Genomic DNA, 25,643 nt, shown 5'->3' with positions numbered 1-25,643 from the left:
TACCTTTGTAGTCTCCTTTATTTAAGCTTAGTACGCTAGTTAGAGATCCAACTTTCTCACCCTCCATCTGAATTTGAAATTCAATCATGCTGTGGTCACTCATTCCAAGGGGATCCTTTACTAGGAGATTGTTTATTAATCCTGTCTCATTACACAGGATCAGATCTAAGATAGCCTGCCCCCTGGTTGGTTCCATTACATACTGCTCAAGGAACCCATCCCTTATGTACTCTACGAACTCTTCCTGAAGGCTACCCTGATCAATTTGATTTGTCTCATCATCATCATCATCATCATCATCATCATCATCGGCAGTGCCTCGGAATCGAGGAAGACTTGCTTCCACTCCTGAAGTGAGCTCTTTGGTGGCTGAACAGTCCAATACGAGAGCCACAGACTCTGTCACAGACTCTGCCAATTTTATACACCTCAAAAAGTTCTCCCCTCAGCCTCCTGTGTTCCAAAGAAAACAAACTCAGCATCTCCAATCTTTCCTCATAGGTAAAGTTCTCCAGTCCAGGCAACATTCTCGTAAATCTCCTCTGTAACCTCTTTAGTGCAATCACATCTTTTCTTTAATGTGGTTAACTGAACTGCACACAGTACTGTAGCTGCAGCCTAACTAGTGTTTTATACAGTTCAAGCATAACCTCCCTGCCCTTGTATTCTATGCCTTGGCTAATAAAGCCAAGTATTCTGTATGTCTTCTTAACCATCTTATCCACCTGGCTTACTACCTTCACGGATCTGTGGACATGCACTCCAAGGTCCCTTTGTTCCTCTGCACTTCTCAGTGTCCTACCATTTAATGTGTATTCCCTTGCCTTGTTAGCCCTCCCCAAATGCATCACCTCCCACTTCTCTGGATTGAATTACATTTGCCATTGTTCTGCCCACCTTACCAGTAGATTGATATCCTCCTGCAGTCTACAGCTTTCTTCTTCATTATCAACCACACAGCCAATTTTTGTACCATTGTAAATGTAGTTAAATAAAACTTTTTAAAAAGGCCAATAGCACTTTGAGTTGATAAATAGGGGTCTGGTGTATAAGAGCAAAGAGCTAATGCTAAATGTTTACAAGGCAATTTTTATGGTACGGTTAAAATGCCATATACAGTTTTGGTTAAACAGCTTCCCACTGTAGTTCTGTAGTTTAGTTCCACTCCAGCGGAGAGCTTGTTGATTGTGAGGTGGAGCATGGCAGCAAGGAAGATTGAGAAGAGGGTTGGAGTGATGACGCAGCCTGTTTGACCCCGGTCCGGACGTGGATTGGGTCTGTAATGGAACCGCTGGTAAGGATCACGGCCCGCATGTTGGCGTGGAGCAGGCGAAGGATCTGGAATCGCTGGAGATATATCACCAATGATGTCTCTGCAAGATCCTGCAAATCCCCTGGGAGGACAGGCGCACCAACATCAGTGTCCTCGCCCAGGCTAACATCCCCAGTATTGAAGCACTGACCACACTCAATCAGCTTCGCTGGGCAGGCCACATAGTTCTCATGTCAGATACGAGACTCCCAAAGCAATTGCTCTATGTACAGCTCCTTCACGGCAAACGAGCCAAAGGTGGGCAGCAGAAACATTACAAGGACACCCTCAAAGCCTCCCTGGTAAAGTGCGACATCACCACTGACGCCTGGGAGTCCCTGGCCGAAGACCGCCCTAGGTGGAGAAAGTATATCTGGGAGGGCGTTGAGCTCTTCGAATCTCAACACCGTGAGCGTGAAGAGGTCAGGTACAGGCAGCGGAAGGAGCGTGCGGCAAATCAGTCCCACCCCCCCTTCCCCCGATGAATGTCTGTCCCACCTGTGACAGGGTCTGTGGCTCTCGCATTGGACTGTTCAACCACCAAAGGACTCACTTTAGGAGTCGAAGCAAGTCTTTCTCAATTCCGAGGGACTGCCTATGATGATAATGATGATACAGTTTTGGGCACTCCATTATAGAAAAGGAATAATAGTCTTCGAGAACATATAGCACAGATTCACCGGAATGATACCATGGATGAAAAACAATGGCCAGAATTTGTAACCTGCATCAGGGCGGGTGTATGCGGGCCATGTAGTGGGACGCCATCCCTAAGATTTTAACAGCGCATTATATGTTGCACATTTAACTCAAATACATCAATTGAAACAGTCATGTGGGTTTCCCGGCCAATGAAATGGAACGGTTCTGATGACTTATTTTCAGCTTGGATATTTAAAGGAGCCTTGCTCACATCCCAGTTGAAGGTTGTTGGAGGAGGCATGAAGGTGGTAGGGAGAGGTGGCTATTGGTGTACATCACAGAGATTTGTGTGTGTAAAAGCAAACAAGGACTCACTGTGACAGAAGTTTTATGTCCAGGTTCTCAGATGCTTTCCTGGAAGTCCTGGTGCAGGGAGTCTGAGCACACAGAGAGGTCCTATCCCCTGACAGTGGCAGGAAAAGAGTGCCAGAGAAACCAAGAGGGCATGGCTGAAGATTGCCCAAGAAAAGTAGGGGGTTGTCAGCCGCTCCTGGATTCAATGCCGGAAGAGATTTAATGATCTCATGAGGTCAGGAAAGGTGAGTGCAATGCCGTGCTCAACTACATCCTGCTGTACATGTCTCCCCAACCCCATCACTCTGCCTTCCCAAGCCTGCATGTCACTCCTCACAGCAACTTACCTTGCAGGTGCACCCATCCCTCACTGTCTATGTACTTACTCACATCCCCATCTGACTAACCACCAATGACACTCACCCTCAGCACAATGCAATCCTGCAAAGTAGAGCCACAGAAGGAGGCCATTTGGCAATGTCACACCACTCCCTCATAGTCACTCTCTACAGATGTAGCCTATACATCCCTTATACTCATTCCATCACTTTCACTCAAAGTTTTCTTCTTCCACGCCTTGCAAGAGAAGAACAAGAGAAAAAAAAGAGAGCGAACCAGAGATGGCCCTACAATGTATACAAATTTGATGCCTGCAGAGGAGGAGGTTCTCGAAGTAAGTGGAGTGACTAAGCTGCAGGCGGTGGGAGACCGCTGCCCACCGGTGAGAGAGGTGGACCTCCCAGCAACCTGGTGACAGAATTAAATATCCCACATGGCATACAACAGTCACTCATGGTGACTGGTGTCAGCAGCCAGGGAAATATCATTATGCGCATAAAGGTAACATTACACATTCTTATCATAAGAGGTTTAATTCATGTCTTTATTCTCCCACATGTGCATCAAGTGTCCCTCCTCACTGTCCAGCTGGAGGAGGAAGATGACACCTCAGAGGAAGCTCTATTCTCTGAGGGTACACCGTCACCAGACCCATGTGCACCTAGCACCAGGCCAGATACATGCATGTCAGTGGGTCCAGCGAGACATAGGCCGGAATTTTGCCAGAAATCAGAGGGCAGGTTGGGAGGATGGTCCGCTGTCAACTCACCTCCAAGTCAGTTTCCAAAGTGACGGATCTATCTGAGCTTTACAGACCCGACACTCAGCTGTGAGGGAGCCAATTGACATAGTTAAGAGCTTGCTAAAAGGTAATTAAACAGCATTTAACCATGCACTTACCATTTTTTCAACTTTTTCCACGAGGTGCCCAGCGCTCGGGGATCACATCAGGTAAGTAGGTCGGGTTTTCAATGACTCTCCATTACTATGAACAGTTGGCAGATGCAAAAGTGGTATAAAAGCTACCATTTCACAACTGTTCACCTTCCAATCTTAGAAGCTGGAGTCTTCAGGATTGGGAATACACTTTTCAACTTTATGCAGGTTGGACATGTTTGGAGCAAACTCTCTATCCACTGTCACCTTCTTGGAGCAACCTCTCTTACCATTGACAGATCACTTGTCATCTCAACTTCAGCTGCCATCTATTCCAGCATTTTGATCTCACCTTGATTGTCAGCATCCCACTATGATCAGACCCAACACCAACATCACCAAGCATACCAGCATCATCAACAACAACAACCTTCTCCACAATCACCTGATGCTGCACAGAACACAGAGTATCAGCACCCGGCCACATTTCTGCCCAGGATGCCAGGGACGGCCTCACCATGGCCAGATTTATTTCACTTGACGCTGTACACCCTGGCTGCCACATGATGTGTCAGATTGGCACCACCCCACACCAGCTCCATAAAGCATCCCTGCAATGACCAAGCCATTCCTTTTACAATCATCACCATTGTGGGAGGCACCGTTATATCTCACCATTCACTACAACTCACTAAGCCACTTCCAAAGGTGCACACAAATCTGTCCAAGAAGGCAAAGTATTGAAAATAAAGATTTCTATGTTTGGCCACACAGCAACAGAAACTTTACATGAACATTGGCTAAAAGACCCAAGTGACTACCCTTGTGTGTTGTTAGTTGGTATGATTGGACAAGGATGAGGGTAAGTGTGAGGGGTGGCTAGGGAGATGGGGAAGTGATAATGTAGATAGAGAGAGAAGGATGGGTGGAGGCGCAAAGTAAGTTGGTGTGAGGAAGGATGTGCAGTAGGGTAGGGAAGGCAGAGTGATGGAGATGTGAGGAGTGGCACAGCAGGATGAAGCTGAGTGTGGCTTTGCAGTAACGTTTTGTGATCTACTGAGATCATTGAAAGGTTTGCACCACTGCAGCCTGGTCATCCTGAACACATCCCTGCTTGTGCCCTCCTGTACAATGTGCAACCAGGCTGGTTTGTCTCCTGGGGATGTCTCTTCCACCCATTAGAAGGGAACTGAATCTCCCTGCATGCTGTGACTTTTTCCATAAGCATATGGAGGAAGTCATGTTAGAGCCTGGGTGCAGCCATGCACTTCTGTGCAGTGTTTGTCAATGTTTGCAACACCTCAATACTGCAGAACACTGACAGAACAATTGTCAAAATTAATGTGGACATGATCTTTTTAAGGAAACTGGCTGATGACACGTCATCAAATGACGTCATCAGACCAGCTGCAGGTACAGCAGGCGGTTAAGAAAGCAAATGGCATGTTGGCCTTCATAGCGAGGGGATTTGAGTACAAGGGCAGGGAGGTGTTGCTACAATTGTACAGGGCCTTGGTGAGGCCACACCTGGAGTATTGTGTACAGTTTTGGTCTCCTAACCTGAGGAAGGACATTCTTGTTATTGAGGGAGTACAGCGAAGGTGCAGCGAAGGTTCACCAGACTGATTCCCGGGATGGCGGGACTGACCTATCAAGAAAGACTGGATCAACTGGGCTTGTATTCACTGGAGTTCAGAAGAATGAGAGGGGACCTCATAGAAACGTTTAAAATTCTGACGGGATTAGACAGGTTAGATGCAGGAAGAATGTTCCCAATGTTGGGGAAGTCCAGAACCAGGGGACACAGTCTAAGGATAAGGGGGAAGCCATTTAGGACCGAGATGAGGAGGAATTTCTTCACCCAGAGAGTGGTGAACCTGTGGAATTCTCTACCACAGAAAGTTGTTGAGGCCAATTCACTAAATATATTCAAAAAGGAGTTAGATGAAGTCCTTACTACTAGGGGAATCAAGGGGTATGGTGAGAAAGCAGGAATGGGGTACTGAAGTTGCATGTTCAGCCATGAACTCATTGAATGGCGGTGCAGGCTAGAAGGGCCGAATGGCCTACTCCTGCACCTATTTTCTATGTTTCTCTATGTTTCTATGTTTCCGTTTAATTGACTGTTTAAAGACCACCCTAAGTGGAGGAAGAGCATCCGGGAGGGCAATAAGCACCTGGAGTCTCATCGCTGAGAGCATACAGAAAGCAAGCGCAGGCAGTGGAAGGAGCATGCGGCAAACCAGACTCCCTACCCACCTTTTCCTTCAACCACTGTCTGTCCCACCTGTGACGGAGACTGTAATTCCGGTATTGGACTGTACAGTCACCTGAGAACTTACTTTTACAGTGGAAGCAAGTCTTCCTCAATTTCGAGGGACTGCCTATGATGATGATGAATTGGCCGGGTACCATGCAGGGCAAGCCACATCAATGGAAAATTATTTTCACAAGATGGAGCCGGGAGCAGGGTTGTAACCCTTTGCTGATTTCACAAGTGAGGAAAAGCAGATGGTGAAAACAGGGACAGCAGTGGAGAGTCATAGAATCATAGAAATTTACAGCACAGAAGGAGGCCATTTCGGCCCAATGTGTCCGTGCCGGCCGACTAAGAGCTATCCAGCCTAATTCTACTTTCCAGCTCTTGGTTCGTAGCCCTGTAGGTTACCACACCTAAAGTGCACGTGCAAGTATTTTTTAAATGTGGTGAGTATTTCTGCCTCTACCACCTTTCAAGCAGTGAGTTCCATACCCCCACTACTCTCTGGGTGAAGAAATATTCCCCTCATATCTCCTCTTAACCTCCCCCAAATTATTTTAAATCTATGTCCCCTGGATGTTGAACCCACTGCCAAGGAAAACAGGTTCTTCCTATCCACTCTATCCAGGTTCCTCATAATTTTATACACCTCAATCAGGTCGCCCCTCCTCTGTTCCAAAGAAAAGAGACACAGCATCTCCAATCTTTTCTCATAGCCAAAATTCTCCAGTCCAGGCAACATTCTTATAAATCTCCTCTGCACCCTTTCCAGTGCAATCACATCTTTCCCGTAAAGTGATGACCATAACTGCGCACAGTACTCCAGCTGCAGCCTAACCAGTGTTTTATACAGTTCAAGCATAACCTCCTTGCTCTTGTATTCCATGCCTCGACGAATAAAGGCAAGTATTCCATATGCCTTCTTAACCACCTTATCTACCTGGCCTGCACTCCAAGGTCCCTTTGTTCCTCTACATTTTTCAGTGTTGTACATAGAAACATAGAAACATAGAAAATAGGTGCAGGAGCAGGCCATTCAGCCCTTCTAGCCTGCACCGCCATTCAATGAGTTCATGGCTGAACATGAAACTTCAGTACCCCCTTCCTGCTTTCTCGCCATAACCCTTGATCCCCCGAGTAGTAAGGACTTCATCTAACTCCCTTTTGAATATATTTAGTGAATTGGCCTCAACTACTTTCTGTGGTAGAGAATTCCACAGGTTCACCACTCTCTGGGTGAAGAAGTTTCTCCTCATCTCGGTCCTAAATGGCTTACCCCTTATCCTCAGACTGTGACCCCTGGTTCTGGACTTCCCCAACATTGGGAACATTCTTCCTGCATCTAACCTGTCTAAACCCGTCAGAATTTTAAACGTTTCCATGAGGTCCCCTCTCATTCTTCTGAACTCCATTTAATGTGTATTCCCTTGCCTTGCTAGTCCTCCCCAAATGCATGACCTCACACTTATCCGGATTGAATTCCATTTGCCACTGTTCCGTCCACCTGACCAGCACATTGATATCTTTCTGCAATCCGCAGCTTTCTTCTTCATTATCAACCTATTTTAGTTTCATCTGCAAACTTCTTAATCATACCCCCAACATTGAAGTCCAAGTCATTGATATATACAAAAAGCAAGGGACCCAACACTGAGCCCTGTGGAACAACCTTCCAGTCACAAAAAAACCCATCAACCTTTTGCTTCCTGTCTCTGAGCCAGTTTTGCCACTTTGCCCTGGATCCCATGGGCTTTTACTTTCGTGACCCGTCTGCCATGTGGGACTTTATCAAAAGCTTTGCTAAAATCCATATACACTACATCATACGCACTGCCCTCATCGACCCTCCTGGTTACCTCCTCGAAAAATTCAATCAAGTTAGTCAGACACGAGCTTCTCTTAACAAATCCATGCTGACTGTCCTTGATTAATCTATGTCTTTCCAAATGAAGATTTATCCCGCAGGATATTTTCCAATAATTTTCCCACCACTGAGGTTAGGCTGACTGACCTGTAATTACTCGGTCTATCCCTTTCTCCTTTTTAAAGCAAAGGTACAACATTACAGTCCTCCAGTCCTCTGGCACCACACCTGTAGCCAGAGAGGACTGGAAAATGATGGTCAGAGCCTCTGCTATTTCCTCTTTTGCTTCTCTTAACAGCCTGGAACACATTTTGTCTGGGCCTGGGGATTTATCCACTTTCAAAGCTGCTAAGCCCCTTAATACTTTCTCTCTCATTATGGTTATCTCGACTCTGAGGGACTGCCTATGATGATGATGATCTCATCTAATATTTCACACTCCTCCTCCCTCATTGCAAAGTCTGCATTGCTCTTCTCTTTTGTGAAAACAGATGCAAAGTGTTCATTAAGAATCATACCCACAGCTTTTGCCTCCACACACAGATTTCCTTTGTGGTCTCTAATAGGCCCCACTCTTTCTCTAGTTATCCTCTTGCTCTTAATGTATTTGCAAAATATCTTTGGGTTTTCCCTGATTTTACTTACCAACATTCTTTCATGCTCTCTCTTTGCTTTCCTGATATATTTTTTAATTGCACCCCTGCATTTCTTATACTTCTCTAGAGTCTCTGCCGTATTGAATTCTCGGAACCTGTCATAAGCTTCCCTTTTTTTCTTTATCTTACCCTGTATGTCCCTTGACATCCAGGGGGCTCTAGATTTGTTAGCGCACCCTTTTTTTCAAGGGAACATACTTGCTCTGTACCCTCAGGATCTCCTCCTTGAATGCCTCCCACTGCTCTGACACTGATTTACCATCAAATAGCCGTTTCCAGTCCACCTTGGCCAAATCTCATCTCAGTTCAGCAAAATTGGCTTTACCCCAATGGAGAACTTTTTTTCTTGGTCTATCTTTGTCCTTTTCCATAACTACCCTAAATCTTACTGAATTATGATCGCTAGCACCAAAATGCTCTCCCACTGATACCCCTTCCACCTGCCCCTCTTCATTCCCCAAAACCAAGTCCAGAACCGCCCCTCCCTTGTTGGGCTTGTTAAATATTGGCTGAAGAAGTTTTCATGAATTCCGCACCCTCTGTACCATTCACACTGCTTTTTTCCCAGTTAATATTAGGGTAGTTGAAATCCCCCTCTATTACAGTTCTATAGTTTTTGCACTTCACAGTAATTTGCCCACATATTTGTTCTTCTAGCTCCCTCTGACTGTTTGGGGGTCTATAGTACACTACCAGTAGTGTGAATGTCCCTTTTTTGTTCTTCAATTCAACCCATATGGTCTCGTTTGATGACCCCTCTAACATATCATCCCCCCTTACAGTTATAATTGTTTCTTTAATTAATACTGCGACCAGCCCACCCCCCCATCCTTTTTTACCCCCTCTCGATCTCATCTGAAAATCCCATAACCAGGAATGTTGAGCTGCCATACCTGTCCTTCTTTCAGCCATGTCTCAGTAATCGCTATAATATCGTTCTCCCATAATATCGTACTCCCAAGGTATATACTTCAATGCAAGGAGTATAAGGAATAAGGCACAGATTGTGCCTTATTCCTTATACTCCTTGCATTGAAGTATATACCATTTAGTGGTGCCAAACTCCCTAGTTGTCTATTTTCCTTGTTTCCTCTGTCTTCCAAATTCACTTTCTACTTTTTTGCTGCCCAATTCCAGCTTTGCTTCTCTCCCCACTGAATCTATTCTCCGGTTCCCATCCCCCTGCCAAGCTAGTTTAAACCCTCCACAACAGAACGAGCAGGGCTCCTGCTACTGGTCCTGGCTCTTTTGAAGTGCAACCCATCTGGATTGTACAAGTCCCACCTCCCCCAGAAATGGTCCAAATGCCTCTGGAATCTAAAGCCCTTTTGCCTGCACCATCTCTCCAGCCACGCATTCATCTTCTCTTCTCCTCCTATTTCTGCACTCACTAGCACTTGGCATCAGCAGTAAGCCAGAGATTGCTACCTTTGAGGTCCTGCTTTTTAATTTCTCTCCTAGTTCCCTAAACTCTGCCCACAGGGCCTCATCCCTCTTTCTACCTTTGTCATTGGTCCCAATATGGACCACGACCTCTGGCTGTTCACCCTCTCCCCCCAGTCTTGCAGCTGCTCGGTGACATCCTTGACCCTGGCACCAGGAAGGCAAAATACGATCCTGGAGTCACTTCTGCGGCCACAGAAACACCTGTCTGCTCACCTCTCCTGACTATCGAATCCCCTACCACTATTGCTCTTCCATTCTTCTTGCTCCCCCCGTGCAGCTGAGCCACCCGTGGTGCCGTGAACTTTGCTCTGGCTGCATTCCCCAGAGGCACCATCGCCCTCACCAGTACTCAGAACAGAATACTGGTTGGAGAGCGAGATGCACTCAGGGGACTCCTGCCCTACCTGCCTAGTCCTCCTCTTCTGTCTGGTGGTCACTCACTTCCTCCCTGCCTGCACACTCTTTAGCTCTGTGGTGACCAGCTTTAGAAATATGCTATCCACAAAATTCTCAAACTCATGGATGCATTGCACCGCAGTGACTCCAGCCGCCGCTCAAGCTCTGAAATGCAGAGCTCAAGTTGCTGCAGCTGGAGACACCTCCTGCACACATGGTCGTTCAGGCTATGCTAAGCATCCAGGACTTCCCACATGCTGCAGGATGTGCACTCCACGAGGTTGAACTGCCCTGCCATGCCTCTAGTTAATTGACTATATGCTAAACAATTAAATAAACTCGAAGGTAAATAAATAACACTTACCAGCAACTCACCAATCAGCACCTTCCCTTTTGCCGACGTCACTTTTGGTTTCTGATGTCACTCCTGTGTTGAGTTGCTATTGGCTCTCTGCCTGCTCGCTGCCACCACTGCTCCGGTCTGACCCTCTTTCTTCCTACTCTTTCCAAATTCCCAAATAAACCACTCTGTTTAAGTCCATTCCCTTTAAGACCGCTCTGTGCAGACCACACTGTGTTGACTCAGCTCCCCTATTCTCTGTGATTAACACCTATTCAAGACAAACACTTACAGCTGACTGACAGTTAACTGCCACTGGCAGGCAACTTCTAATAACTACAGTTTTAAAGTTCTAGGTTTAAGTCAAAATGTTAAACTAGATTTCACTATGTACAGCTTCTACTTACCAGAAATTCCCATCCTTTCCAAATTCCCTCACTGGAGGGTGCAGGATGCTCCAAGCTCTGCTCAGATGCATGCAGATGCTGAACATCAGGGGCTGTCGACAAAGAGGTTGTCCTTGGAACAACAACAACAACTTTGCAAGGTTCTGGCAGCTTTTGCGGCCGTAATGCGTACGATTGCCCAGAGAATCGAGGAGTCCATCTCCAACATGAGCAGCACCATGTCACAGGTGATGGTGACAATACGCTGTTCCATGGAAAGGATGGCCACCTGCATGGAGCAGCTAATGTGCCAGTCCAACCAGAACATGCTTACTGTGGACAACAGATGGCAGACACTCATTGACCTCATCTCTAGGAGGGAAATAAACGTAGACTTGGGTGTTCATCGATGTGCTCCAAGATGCTTTCCAGCTCTTTGCTAGCAGGGAAGTGTGGGTGTCCCATGAGGGGGATGATGGTGAGAGGGTACATGGAAGTGGGGGCTCTTCTCAAAGTACCCGCGCTTCTCCCCCATTGCCTCCCACTTAGTCAGAGCCCACATGTTTCCTCGGATCCCGATGGCCGAGTCTGCCCCAGCACAGTTGCAGTATTTGGCGGGGCCCTCACAGGCTCCAAAATCCTGTGATGTCCACCAAAAGTATCCAAGCAGTCGCAGTAGGGAAGTGAGCAGCCTGCCTCGATCTCAGCTGAAACCACAGTGGGTGCATCTCATAGAAGCACTCCTGGATGCACAAGGGTGTTTGCCAAAATGTTAGTGTCACATTTCAGTTCTATTTATGATGCACATAAACTTCTTTCTTTGCACTACTTTCCCGTATTGTCCATTTTTGCCTTCTACCTGGAAAGTGGCTTTGTCACTTGGAGTGATTGGTGAGACAGTAATTAACCTCAAGCAATAGGTGTTTGGTTGACAGGAATGGTTTGGTCATTTTGGAACTGCTTTGTGGTGTTTGTGGGGGAGAGGCGGGGTGGGGGGGCGGAATTGGTACAGCATGTGGGAGTCATATGGGTGCACTGGTGCAACTTATGTAAACCAGGCCATCCCGGGACTCCCTGGCAGCAATGTGCGCTGCTGCTGGTGCCATCTCCACCGCATTTCCTTCTCCTCCTCGTCATGTTTCCACCTCTGAAGGGACTGTGCGCTCTGCACCTCGCTCCTCCTGCAGCTCCAAACCTCGCCGCTGCACTATGTTGTGCAGCACGCAACAAACGACAATAATTCTGGAGACCCTGGGGTTCCTTCAGATGTGTCAAGGCATCTGAAGCGCATCTTAAGCATGCCAATTGCTTGCTCTATGACACATCTGGTGGACATGAGACTTCCATTATATTGCTCTTCGGCCTCATTTCTTGGTGTCCTCAAGAGTGTCATCAACCACATCTTCAGTGGATAGTACTTGACTCCAAGCAGCCAGCCAGTAAGTCTGTTTTGAGGAGCGAAGAGTTGAGGGAGGGTGGTCTGGCACAGGATGAAAGAATCATGACAGCTCCCGGGGAATCTGGTGCACAGATGCATGATGATCTTTTTATGGTTGCAGACGAGCTGCACATTGAGGGAGTGGAAGCCCTTGTGGTTCACAATCACTGCTGGGTGATGTGAGGGCACCTAGATGGCCACATGTGTACAGTTGATGATGGCCTGCACCTGTAGGAAGCCAGCCAGAGTCGCAAAGCCGAGCGCCCAATCAGTAATACTGGCTTCATCAGTGGCAGAGTTTACATAATTGGCTGACTGTTGAAACATGGCATCAGTCATCTGGGTGATGGATCTGTGGCCGGCCGACTGCGAGATCCTGCAAATATCTGCTTCAGATCCCTGGAAGGAGCCTGAGGCAAAGAAGTTGAGGGTGGTGGTGACTTTGACAGCCACAGGTAAGGCATGTCCACCAGGTCTTTTGTGAAGCAGGTCTTGTTCCAGCAAGCTGCAAATGTCTGCAATGACTTGGTGCGATAGCCTGAGCCTCCTGAACAACTGCTGTTCAGTCATGTCCAGGAAGCTCATCCTCTGCCTGTATATCCTGTGTTGGAGGTATCGCTTCTGGCATGGTGCACCCTTGTGCTGATCCCCTCTCTCCTGTTTAGCATCAGATTGGTGAGGAGAAGGCTGCTGGTGTTGTTGCTGCTGTTGGTGCTGGGACTCAGCTTGATCCGAATCTGAGGTCCAAGGTGAGACAGCATTAACGGCACCCATGCTGATCTGATAGATGGCAGGTGAAGTGGAGATCAGAGGCACAATCCTCCAATGTTGTGAGAGTGGCTTCCAAGGTTGAAGAAATCATCTACAAACTCCTGAAAGCAAAATCTCTGCACAAAATGGTGTCAGCAAGAGCTTTTCCCTTAGCAAAGGAAGTAGGTATAAGGTGTGTGTGTTTATGTACTTTTTCCAGTTGTTACTTAATGAACTTGCACAATGGCCACTGAGCTCCACTTCATAGGCGCACTTCCCGAGGTCCCTGAACCCTTATGCAACCAGTTAAAGTTGAAACCTCACGTTAAAAAGGCTGTTAGGGTCTCTAAATGTGTAGTTAACTACCTCAATGAGGTCACCCGTCTCTCCCGAGCAGGTCCGTGGTTCGCTTCGAAAAGCGCCACAGATAAACATGGTTGTCTGCGGGATGATGGCAGGTTTCCGACGCGCTGTCAATTTCAGCACTTTTAACTGCTGACCTGCTCCTAAACCCACACGTCCCGCAATATGAAAATGCTGGCCCATGAGAGAAGATAAATCCTCAAGTGATTGAGAGCAAGATGAATGATATCATGATGGGTAAAAGGAAAATTTTAGGTGTCAGTTTGGCTAAAGGACGACAAAGCACCAGGGCCCGATGGATACATCCTAGGATCATGAGTATAATGTATTTGATTCATGGGTTCTTTGCTGAAGAATTCATAGCAACACATTGCTATTAAGAACTAGTTGGTTTATTAGACAATTACACTACACATTACCAGTTCATTCACCAGGCTCACAACCACCTACCTCATCGTGGACACACTGAACCCAACTGGCTGGGGTTTTATTAAGTCTTGTGAACATCACGTGACTGGCGAAGCCACTCACAACTCAACAGCTCTACCAGCCTATAAGCATACTCACAGGTACATACATTACAATAAGGGTGGAAATTACACAGACTCCAAAAATGTAATTTCCGGGCTCCACTGAGTGTAAATCATAGAATAGAATGTGCACCAGAAGACTGCAAAGTAATCTATGTCATATCTATTTTTAAAAAGGGAAACAGAACAATTCCAAGTAATTACAGGCCACTTCTTTTAACATTCCTGGCACAGAGCCTGCCTCAATGAGAATGTAGTTGATAACATGCCTGATTGCAGTACGCATCACTTTCCAGTGATTAACATTTACCAATTGGAAAATCAGGCGCCCTGGGGTTTAGGTGAGCGGCCTTCCATTTTTGATTCTTCAGTCCATACCTTGGTTGCATGATGCTCCATGCCAACAATGCATACTTGGAAAATTGAGTCTATAACATTTTCTGGTTTTACTTTATTAGTATCTCACCAGTTGCGTAGTGGAAATAGATTTGCCACCCTCTGATTGGCTATTTAGGTTAGATTCCATTGGAAGGTCATGTGAATGTGCCAAGTGTCCATTTGAAAATGACTAGTTTGGGAGAAAACAAAATTGTACAGTGAGGTTAACATAAACTCTATCACTATTGAACAACAGCCAAGAACCTAATTCATTGACTGACTCAATAGCCACAGGGGATGATTTTCATCTTGCTGCCACCCTGCTGGTGTTCAAACATGGGGCAGCAGTGAAACTAAAATCAAGCAGCAGCTGCAAGCGTCGAAATACCATTGCATTGACGCCTGTTCCCGATTTTCAGGTGGACCTGCTTTCTGGCAGCCAGATCTCCTATAAATACAAATGAGGGCACATGATATAATTTAGTCTCCAACACCACTTTCACCCGATAACCGTCAGTTGTTGCTCTCGTCCAGTAACCATGGGCAGTGCAAGTTAAGAGGTGGCCTTTTTGACTGATACTTAAATAGATCCTTAGCTACCATCAGGTAAAGCTGAAAGGAGCTTTTAAAGACTTTTCTGACAGTCGCTTATGGGTTTTCTACCTTAACGGATCTGGAATCTTATGTAGGCGCTGCTATAGATTCTGCACTCATTGTGCCTGCTGCTCCACAGTTTTACTTCTTTGTGTTCCCAATGCTAATTGCACCTCCCCTTTAAGCTGTTGCTGCAGGTCCTTGACAAGTGACCACACCGGCCAATTTCCTACTTGCAAATCAGCGAGCTGCCTATGGGGAGTACATTACATGCTGGCAACTGCTGACCACATTGTAATGATGTGGTGAGCATGATAATCTATCAGCAGCCGCTGTGCTCATCACTCGCTGTTTATCCTGGATGCACAAAAATCGCCACCGGAGCAACATGTCCGTTCCTCTGTTCTCTTCAAATTACGTGTAGGAAAGTATTTAAAGCTGACTGTATCATTTGAGCTCAGCAGAGAAAACTCATATTGAGTCACCCTCTCCTTGGGCAGCTCCTTTGAAGTTATTGGGCTGGATTTTCGGCTTTGCTCATTTTGAGGCGGTAATGATGGCAGGGAGGTAAAGTTAGTGCCCGGGAATAGTTTGCACCTCAATCAGCAACATTTGGCAGCTGGGCCCTGAGTGTGGGGCGGAGCACTAAGGGAGGCATGGCACACCTCTTAGGGCACTAGGCCGGCTAAGCATGTGAAATTCCCGAGCTAAACAGCCGGCCTCGGAGCGCTGTAAGAGAGGCCTGGGGAGAAAAAAATCCCGAAAATAAACACCAAAATGATTCCCAATAAATAGCTCATGCCACCACAACATAAATCGCAAAAAAAACCCAATCAGTTACCTGAGTTCAACATCACTCCAGTCGCTATAGCTTAGACCGCCCGCTTACACAGGCGATCCCAGCACAGCGCTCTATGGAGTGCTACGGATCGGGCGGGAGCCAAAAATCAGGGGTGTTGCTCACCAGCTCACCTCTTCCAGGCAGTAATGCTTCACACCCCGCCGAAACCACCCTGAAAATCCTGGCAGGGCGCTGGAAGCTGGCTACCCACCCAGAAGAGCTTACCGCCGCCATTGCAGAATACAGAAGCCCCTAGAATTTACTTTCACAAAGAATGATTGCCCTGCTTGATAAAGGCAAACACATGTAGTGTCAAATGTAAAATACAAATTACAGAATATTTAGAGCTCTCAATTTTAGGCTTACTGGTATTTTTAAATAATAGATATATATTTTAAATGGACTCATAACTTTGAATTTTGGAGGAAGGCAACTAAAGATTTGGTCTGTTAAATCACCAAAGACAATGCAGTCTAAACAGCATGAGCTCAACATATTTGTTGCTCAAAATTGTCAAGACAGTCTCGTACAATAAAAATGCGTATTGGCTATTTAGGAGAACAATTGATGGCAAATCTTCAGTTAGAGGAATGCTTTGACTAATGTTGAATAAGCATTTCTTTTGATAAGAACTTTTGAGGCATATTATACATTTTTCAGAGCAAATTACTTTTCGATCTTACCTGACCTCTAAATGCCAGGATGAGTGTGAATAGTTTTTCAATTAGGAAAAATGCATAAATTCCTCCAAGTACTGTAAGCATTTTCCAAATGTATTCTTTGTCTTCAGGAGAATGGCCAGTATCTTTGTGCACATGTTCATGTAGACCAAGAACCTAACACAAGAGGGATGAACAAAAATACACACTTAATTAGTTGTACCACTTGATTGCTTTTAAATCTCTTGGAAAGTGCACTAGGGAATCATTTTTAATCAACTACCTCCACATTATTTGGCATTGTCACATTAATCCAAATATGGACCTAGAAATTGGTACTAGGATTTTTCTTTTCAGGTAACAATCACTGCACTGGAATGTGTAGGCCCGAGGCACACCCAATATTAGGCTCTGGGCTTCATCTAAGACTGGCGCATGCTGGACGTTCCCAGACAGTTCGCCAACTAATTGGCATTGGATTTTGGACTGCTGGAAGCTGACCTCAGGTAGGATCTGGGAGGAGAATGAAGTGATTGAAAGGAAAGGGGCAATTGGGAGTGAGCCGGCAATCAGAAGGAAGGGAGGGCAATCGTAAATGGGGTGAAGCGATCGGGAGGATGGAAGCGATCGGGAGGGGAAATAATCGGGAGGCCCTCTGCTTGCCCTGTTCAGGGCAAATCAATTTGGAAAAAGGGCCTCAAACAAGCCTTAGGTATTGCATATGCAAAGGTACTTCAAAAGTATTTCATTGTCTGTAAAGCACTTTGGGACATCCTGAGATTGTGAATGGCACCATATAATTGCAAGTTTAATTTTTTTTCTCTTTTTCTGCTTTTCCCAATATGGCGAGTGGTGTAACCAAGACGTTTACCTTATTGGATGCTTTCACGTGCGTTTTACACCTGGAAAACTGGCGTGGCATCAACAATTTTTTAGGCCATCAACGCCATCCAAGCCCTCAAAGAGCAGTGATGGTGTTGTTGCTGAATTCTGCAATTCCCATTGTGTTAAATTTGCACTACTGCTTTAGGTGTTCATTGCTATCAGTCACTGTCAGTCTTCAGTGATAAGCCAGAAAGGTGGACTGGTCTGTGTTGTGTAATTTTACAATCAGCATTGTGGATAAGTCGGAGCCATTAGGATCTTCACTGCTGTAGGTTGGGCCTGGTCCTGGTAACTTTTCATCCCTCTGAGATGAAGATCTTGGCCACTGCAAATGGTTTCATTGAGCAATAAGGCTGAGAACTAAAACATCTCACCCATCAAAAGAAGGGAGTTCAAATCAGTTCAAAGATAGATAATTAGAACTTGCATTTCTGGAGCGCCTTATCATGGCTTCAGGACATCGCAATGTGCTTCCTAGACTATTAATTACTTTTAAAGTTTAGTTTCTGTTGCTAAGCAACTGCAAAGAGCAAGATCCCACAAGCAGCAAATGAGATGAATGACCAGTTAATCTGTTTTTTTGTGGGTTTGGTTGAGGGAGAAATGTCGGCGAAGACAGTGGCAGAACCTCCTGCTCTTCTTCAAATGATGCCACCTGAACAGATATTCAAGACCTTGATTTAACATCTGTCCCAAAATACAGCACTTTAACAATGCAGCATCCCTTTAGTACCGCACTGAATTGTCAGCTTGGGGCATGTGCTCAGGTTCATAGTCAAGCTAGAACCCACAACCTGCTGACTCAGGGAAGAGATGCCAAGCTATTGTTGCAAACATAAGCAAAACCCTGTGTCTTAGCCAAAATATCCTTTATTCTCCATTGACTTTGTGTTTTTTATGTAGTAGATTTAACATGGAAATATAAGGACTGATTTTCCAAGTATGCGCTGCCACCAGGAATTGCCATCTGTCAGTCATGCATCCTCAGGAAATCTGTCCTATATTTCCACGAGTGTAGAATTATTTTCCTACATTAAAGCCTGCCAGCCACTGTGTTTTTTTTTCTTAAAGCATCTTTGACCTCGGTAGTTTTATAAATTTGGTATCTCCCGCACCACAGTGTCTCTCGCCACAAGGAACCTCAACAGAGCTGGGACCAATATCCTCATGGGGGGGTTTGCTAGTGCTCTTGGGAAGTGAGTAAAGCTGGAATTAGAAAGCAAAAATGCAGAAAGTGCGTTTGAAGGACAGAGGAAACAAGCAGGAAAAAAGGGTAAAAAATCAAATTAAAAACGCTTTGTCTAAATGCACGTAGCATTCATAACAAAATAGATGAGTTGACGGCACAAATAGATACTAATGGGTATGATCTGATCGCCATTACAGAGACGCGGTTGCAAGGTGACCTGGGCTGGGAACTAAATATTCAGGGGTATTTGACAATTCAGAAGGACAGACAGAAAGGAAAAGGAGGTGGGGTAGCACTGTTAATAAAGGATGGGATCAGTGCGTTAGTGAGGAACGATATTGGCTCAAAGGATCAAGAAGTTGAATCAGTTTGGGTGGAGATAAGGAATAATAAAGGGAAAAAGTCACTGGTGGGCGTAGTCTATAGGCCCCCTAACAATGTTGGACAGAGTATAAATCAAGAAATAATGGAGGCTTGTAATAAAGGAATGGCAATAATCATGGGTGATTTTAACCTTCATATTGATTGGACAACCCAAATTAATAGCCTTGAGGACGAGATCATAGAGTGTATCCGGGAGAGTTTCCTTGAACAGTACGTTGCGGAACCAACCACGGAGCAGACTATCTTAGATTTAGTACTGTGTAATGAGGCAGGATTAATAAATGATCTCATAGTATAAGATCCTCTAGGAATGAGAGACCATAATATGGTTGAATTTCAAATTCAGTTGGAGAGTGAGAAAGTTGGTTCTCAAACCAGGGTCCTAAGCTTAAATAAAGGAGACTACAAAGGTATGAGGGCAGAGGTAGCTCAAGTGGACTGGAAAATAGATTAAAGAATGGGATGGTTGATGAGCAATGGCAGTCATTAAAGGAGATATTTCATAACTCGCAACAAAAATATATCTCAATGAGAAGGTAAGACTGTAAGAGAAGGGATAACCATCCGTGGCTAACTAAAGAAATAAGGGAGGGTATGAAATTGAAAACAAAGGCATACAATGTGGCCAAGACTAATGGATGGGCCAGAAGATTGGGAAATTTTTTTAAGCCAGCAGGGAACGACTAAAAAATTAAGAGAGGGTAGCTAGATTATGAAAATAAACTAGCATAAAATATAAAACAGATAGTAAGAATTTCTACAGGTACATAAAAAGGAAAAGAATGGCTAAAGTAAATGTTGGTCCCCTGGAGGATGAGACTGGGGAATTAATAATGGTGAACAGGGAAATGGCAGAGACTTTGAACAAATATTTTGTATCAGTCTTCACGGTAAAAACATCCCAATAGTGGATAATTAAGGGGCTATAAGGAGATGGAACCTAATACAATCACTATCACTAATGAAGTAGTACTAGGTAAAATAATGGGACTAAAGGTGCACAAGTCCCCTGAACCTGATGCCTTACATCTTAGGGTCTTAAGAGAAGTGACTACAGAGATAGTGGATGCATTGGTTGTAATCTACCAAATTCCCTGGATTCTGGGACGGTCCCAGCAGATTGGAAAATCGTCAATGTAATGCCCCTATTTAAAAAAGGAGGCAGACAAAAAGCAGGAAACTATAGATCAGTTAGCCTAACATCTGTCATTGGGAAAATGCTGGAGTCCATTTATTAAGGAGCAGTAGCGGAACATTTGCAAAAACATAATTCAATCAAGCAGAGTCAGCATGGTTTTATGAAAGGGAAATCATGTTTGACAAATTTGCTGGAGTTCTTTGAGAATGTAACGAGCAGGGTGGATGAGGGGGAACCAGTGGATGTGGTGTATTTGGATTTCCAGAAGGCATTCGATAAGGTGCCACATAAGAGGTTACTGCACAAAATAAAAGCTCACGGGGTTGGGGGTAATATATTAGCATCAATAGAGGATTGGCTAACTAACAGAAAACAGAGAGTCGGGATAAATGGGTAATTTTCCAGTTGGCAAACATGACTAGTGGGGTGCTGCAGGGATTGGTGCTGGGTCCTCAACTATTTACAATCTATATCAAAAACTTGAATGAAGGGACCAAATGTAATGTAGCCAAGTTTGCTGATGACACAAAGATGGGTGGGAAAGCAAATTGTGAGGAGGACACAAAAAATCTGCAAAGGGATATAGACAGGCGAAGTGAATGGGCAAAAAATTGGCAGATGGATTATATTTCGGGAAAATGTGAGGTTATCCACTTTGGCAGAAATAATAGAAAAGCAAATTATAATTTAAATGGAGAAAAATTGAAAAGTACTGCAGTACAGAGGGACCTGAGGGTTCTGTGCATGAAACACAAAAAGTTAGTATGCAGGTACAGCAAGTAATCAGGAAGGCAAATGGAATGTTGACCTTTATTACAAAGAGGACGGAGTATAAAAATAGAGAAGTTTGCTACAACTGTACAGGGTATTGGTGAGACCACACCTGGAGTACTGTGTATGATTTTGATCTCCATATTTAAGGAAGGATATACTTGCATTGGAGGCTATTCAGAGAAGGTTCACTAGGTTGATTCTGGAGATGAGGGGGATGGACTTATGAGGATAAGTTGAGTAGGTTAGGTCTATAAACATTGGAGTTCAGAAGAATGAGAGGTGATCGCATTGAAACTTATAAGATAATGAGGGGGCTCGACAAGGTGGATGCAGAGAGGATATTTCCACTCAGGTGAAACTAAAACTAGGGGACGTAGTCTTAGAATAAGGGGCTACCCATTTAAAACTGAGATGAGGAAGAATTTCTTTTCTCAGACGGTTGTAAATCTGTGGAATTCTCTGCCCCATAGAGCTGTGGAGGCTGGGCCACTGAATATATTTAAGGCGGAGATAGACAGAGTTTTGAGTGATAAGTGAATAAAGGATTATGGGGAGCAGTCAGGGAAGTGGAGCTGAGTCTATGATCAGATCAGCCATGATCATATTGAATGGCGGAGCAGGCTCGAAGGGCAAAATGGCCTACTCCTGCTCCTATTTCTTATGTTCTTATGTTCTTATGTTCTTCGGGAACCTGGTAATATTACTTTTGTACAGTTACTTACCTGTGGCAAAAGGTGCAACAATGCATCACCTGACATTGTTCCAACAGCGATACCTACAAACAGCTGCAGAATGAGCTGGTATGTCTGTTTGCATGAGTTGAAGACAAGTAGGGTGATACCACACATGGAGCTCACAGTAACTACCAAAACAGCCACCGTGCTATATCCATACTCTGGAAACAAAAGGCCACAATTAGCATTTTTGAATGTGCAGAATAATATTTTCAGAAATGTAAATGTCCACAAAGGCTATTGTCATAAAGAAAGTAGTAGGACAAAGGATACTTTAACCAAAATCTGAACCTAATTATGGAAAACAGAGAGGAACCATTTCAAAAATGTGCAATATTGGATCCCATGGCAAAACAGTAGAAAGAAAATGAAGCTGGAGTTTAACGGAACAGGTTTAAGTTTAAGATAGACTATACTATGTGAAGTAAATAACTATTAGAAGTGGAACTTGATGGCTCAGTGAGTAATGGAACCTCATGATAGTGACGCTAGCTATACAGACCAAGAACAGTCCATTGTTGCCTAATATCACCTGATCGCTAATGTTTGGTGTTATCAATGGCCTCAGTGTAATCAGGTGCAAGTAATTGTATGTGGATGCCAGCTGACATGTGTATTTCATGCAGCTGTAATGACCCACTGAAACTCACTCTTCATGCTTAAATACCAATGTAATTTTCTTTCAATTGCTGCAGAATTCCATTGGACTCTGTGATCAATGACTTGAACGTTATAATTTAAGGAGTACATAGGAGCATGTAAATAGGATAATTCCCAATTTTGGTTTAATGCTCTTTACTGGCACAAACTCTAAGTTCAGATTTCAATAAGAGTTATGGCTCTGAAATTACTTAGGGATAGCCCCAGTCTCTTGCATAACTCTGGCAGAATCTGCAGAGAAACAGCAGAGACCATGGTTATTCCAAGTCGTTGGCATTTACAAAAGTTTCCTTGCTATCTTGTAAAGGGCAAAACTTCCAAGTATCACTTCAAGGCAAATTACAGTCGGGGGGGGGGGAGGTGTTGGGCCACAGAGTCAGGGACAGGGACAGGGACACCCTAAGCGGGGATTCTTGGTCATGGACATGACACTGCAGTGGTGGCTGTACACCCAGTCATCATCACACGTGATCCCTCGCAATCGAAGAAGACTTGCTTCCACTCTAAAAGTGAGTTCTCAGGTGGCTGTACAGTCCAACGCGGGAATTACAGTCTCTGTCACAGGTGGGGCATACAGTGGTTGAACGAAAGGGTGGGTGGGGAGCCTAGTTTGCCACAGGCTCCTTCCACTGTCCGTGCTTGATTTCTGCATGCCCTCGACGACGAGACTCCAGGTGCTCAGCGCCCTCCAAGATGCTCTTTCTCTACTTTGGGCGGTCTTGGAGCAGAGATTTTCAGGTGCCAGTGGGGATGTTGCACTTTATCAAGGATGCTTTGAGGGTGTCCTTGAAACGTTTCCTTTGCCCATCTGGGGCTCGCTTACCATGTAGGAGTTCCAAGTAGAGCGCTTGCTTAGGGACTCTCGTCTCAGCCATGCAGATGATGTGGCCCGCCCAATGGAGCTGGTCGAGCATGGTCAGTGCTTCGATGCTGGGGATGCTGGCTTAAGCGAGAAGACTGACACAAGGCCTTTGGGAAGTCTATTCTCCCAATGAATTTGCAGGATCTTGTGAAGGTAGCATTGATGGTACTTCGCCAGTGCTTTGAGATGTTTGCTGTATATGGTCCACATCTCATATAGGAGGGTGGGCATCACTACTGTCCTGTAGACCATAATCTTGGTGCCAGGTTTGAGGTCCTGGTTTTCAAATACTCTCTTCCTTAGGCGACCTAAGGCTGCACTGGTATAGTTCAGGTGGTGTTGGACCTCGTCATCGATGTCGATCCTTTCTGATAGTAGGCTCCCGAGGTATGGAAATGGTCCAAGTTGTCCAAGGCGGCGCCATGGATTTTGATGACTGGGGGGCAGTGCTGTGTGGCAGGGCCAGGTTGGTGGAGGACCTTTGTCTTACAGATGTTCAGTGTAAGGCCCATGCTTTCATACACCTCGGTGAAGATGTTGACAATAGCTTGGAGTTCGGCCTTTGAGTGTGCGCAGATGCAAGCACCATCCGCGTACTGTAGTTCGATGACAGAGGATGGGACGATCTTGGATCTAGCCTGGAGGCGGCGAAGGTTGAACAGGTTCCCATTGGTTCTATAGTTTAGTTCCACTCCAGCGGGGAGCTTGTTGAGAGTGTGATGGAGCATTGCAGCGAGGAAGGTCAAGAAAAGTGTTGGTGCGATGACGCAGCCCTGCTTGACCCCGGTCTGGATGTGGATAGGGTCTGTGATGGATCCATTGGTCAGGATCACGGCTTGCATGCCATCATGGAGCAGGCGGAGGATGGTGACAAGCTTTTGAGGGCAGCCGAAACGGAGGAAGACGCTCCATAATTCTCACGGTTGACAGTGTCAAATGCCTTTGTGAGGTCAAAGAAGGCCATGTACAAGGGTTGATGCTGTTCCCTGCATTTCTCTTGTAGTTGTCATGTGGTGAAGATCATGTCCATGGTACCTCTTAGTGGACGGAATCCGCATCATGACTCTGGGAGGAGCTCTTAAGCCACGGGGAGAAGACAATTGAGGAGGATTCTTACAATGACTTTCCCAGTGGCCGACAGTATGGAGATTTCTGTGTAATTATCGCAGTCGGACTGGTCCCCTTTTTTGAAGATGGTCACGATTATGGTATCTCTGAGATCTCCTGGCATGCTCTCCTGCTTCCAGATAAGAGAGATGAGGACATGCATTTGTGCCAATAATACTTCTCCACCATACTTAAGTGCCTCGGCGGGGATTCCATCTGCTCCTGGGGGCTTCTTGTTCTTGAGCTGATGGATGGCCTTTTCTACCTCATGCAGGGTTGGGGTTTTGCTAAGATGGTGCCGGGTAGCATGCTGCAGGATGGAGTCAAGGACACTCGCGTCAAAGGCAGAGTCTCGGTTAAGGAGATCTTCGAAGTGCTCCTTCCAGCGGGCCTTGACTGCCTCAATGTCTTTAATGAGTGGCCAGCAGTGGGGTAGGGCCTTGGGTGCTTGGGCTGCAGATGGACTTGACTGCGCTGAAGAAACCTTGCATGTCATGGTTGTTGGCCAACTGCTGGATCTTCTGTATTTTCTCCACCCACTATTTATTCTTTCGGTTGTGGGTTTTTTGTTGGACTTCGGCCTTTAGCCACCCGCTTTGCTGCTCCTGAATTGGGTTGCTGCTTTAGGTTCAGCAATGCCTTGCGCTTGTGGCTTATTAGCTCCTGGATCTCCTGGTCATTCTTGTCAAACCAGTCTTGGTGTTTCCTGGTTGAGTGACCGAGTGTCTCTTCATAGGTGCTGGTTATGGAGGCCTTGAGGGCAGACCAGGCGCTGTGGGCACTCTGCGTCTCGGGGTCATTGAGGGTCACCAGGTTGGCAGCGAGGTTCTGGCTGTATAGGGCTTTCTTAACTGGGTCTTTGAGTGACCCAGCATTGATTTTTCTGCGGCATTGTTTCTGTTGCCGTCGCTGTTTTGGGGCTATATTGATGTTAATGATGGAGCGGATTAGGCAGTGGTCCATTCAGCAGTCATCGGCTCCTGTCATGGTGTGGGTGATGCGCACGTCCTTGCGGTCCATCGCTCGGACGATGACATCAGGCAGATGCCAGTGCTTGGAGCGAGGGTATTGCCACAATGTCTTGCACTTGTCTCTCTGATGGAACAAGGTGCTGGTGATGACAAAGTCATGTTCTCGGCATTTTGTCAGGAGCAGGACACCGCTGGAGTTAGTTTTTCCTACCCTCTCTCTGCCGATCACGCCTCCCCAGGGGAGGTGAGGTATACTGGCCTGCTCAAGGGTGTATGTGGGCCCCATCTGCGGGATCCAGGCAAACAAGCAGAATTTAACTGCGAAGAATTAAAAACTTTTTTTGCAACTGCTTCCAGGTCAGCGCCTTTCTTCTGTCAGCTGATTGGACCAATGCCAGGGCCTGAGGCAGTTGTGGGGAGGGCCTGGATGGTCCTGATACTGGAAGAGCAATTCAGAGGTCGCGAAATAAGATGCCATCATCGCAAGTTGTGGAACTGAATTTGATAAATGTAGT

General features: G+C 45.7%; 1 protein-coding gene across 1 annotated transcript in view; it reads right to left on the bottom strand.

Annotated features, from left to right (window-relative positions):
* The window catches only part of LOC139263975 (zinc transporter ZIP12-like), an 80,906-nt gene that overhangs the window by 25,107 nt on the left and 30,156 nt on the right, over positions 1-25,643 (bottom strand). The window contains exons 6-8 of the mRNA XM_070880075.1: positions 21,517-21,689; positions 16,449-16,601; positions 14,419-14,520 (exon numbers count right to left, since the gene is read on the bottom strand). Of these exons, the coding sequence (XP_070736176.1) occupies positions 14,419-14,520; positions 16,449-16,601; positions 21,517-21,689 (428 nt within the window). The remainder of the gene's footprint in view (positions 1-14,418; positions 14,521-16,448; positions 16,602-21,516; positions 21,690-25,643) is intronic.

The sequence above is a fragment of the Pristiophorus japonicus genome, chromosome 5 (genome assembly GCF_044704955.1).
Source record: "Pristiophorus japonicus isolate sPriJap1 chromosome 5, sPriJap1.hap1, whole genome shotgun sequence".
Classification (NCBI taxonomy): Eukaryota; Metazoa; Chordata; class Chondrichthyes; family Pristiophoridae; genus Pristiophorus; species Pristiophorus japonicus.
Note: the sequence above shows the minus strand (reverse complement) of the source record. Positions and strands in the feature narration are given on the sequence as shown.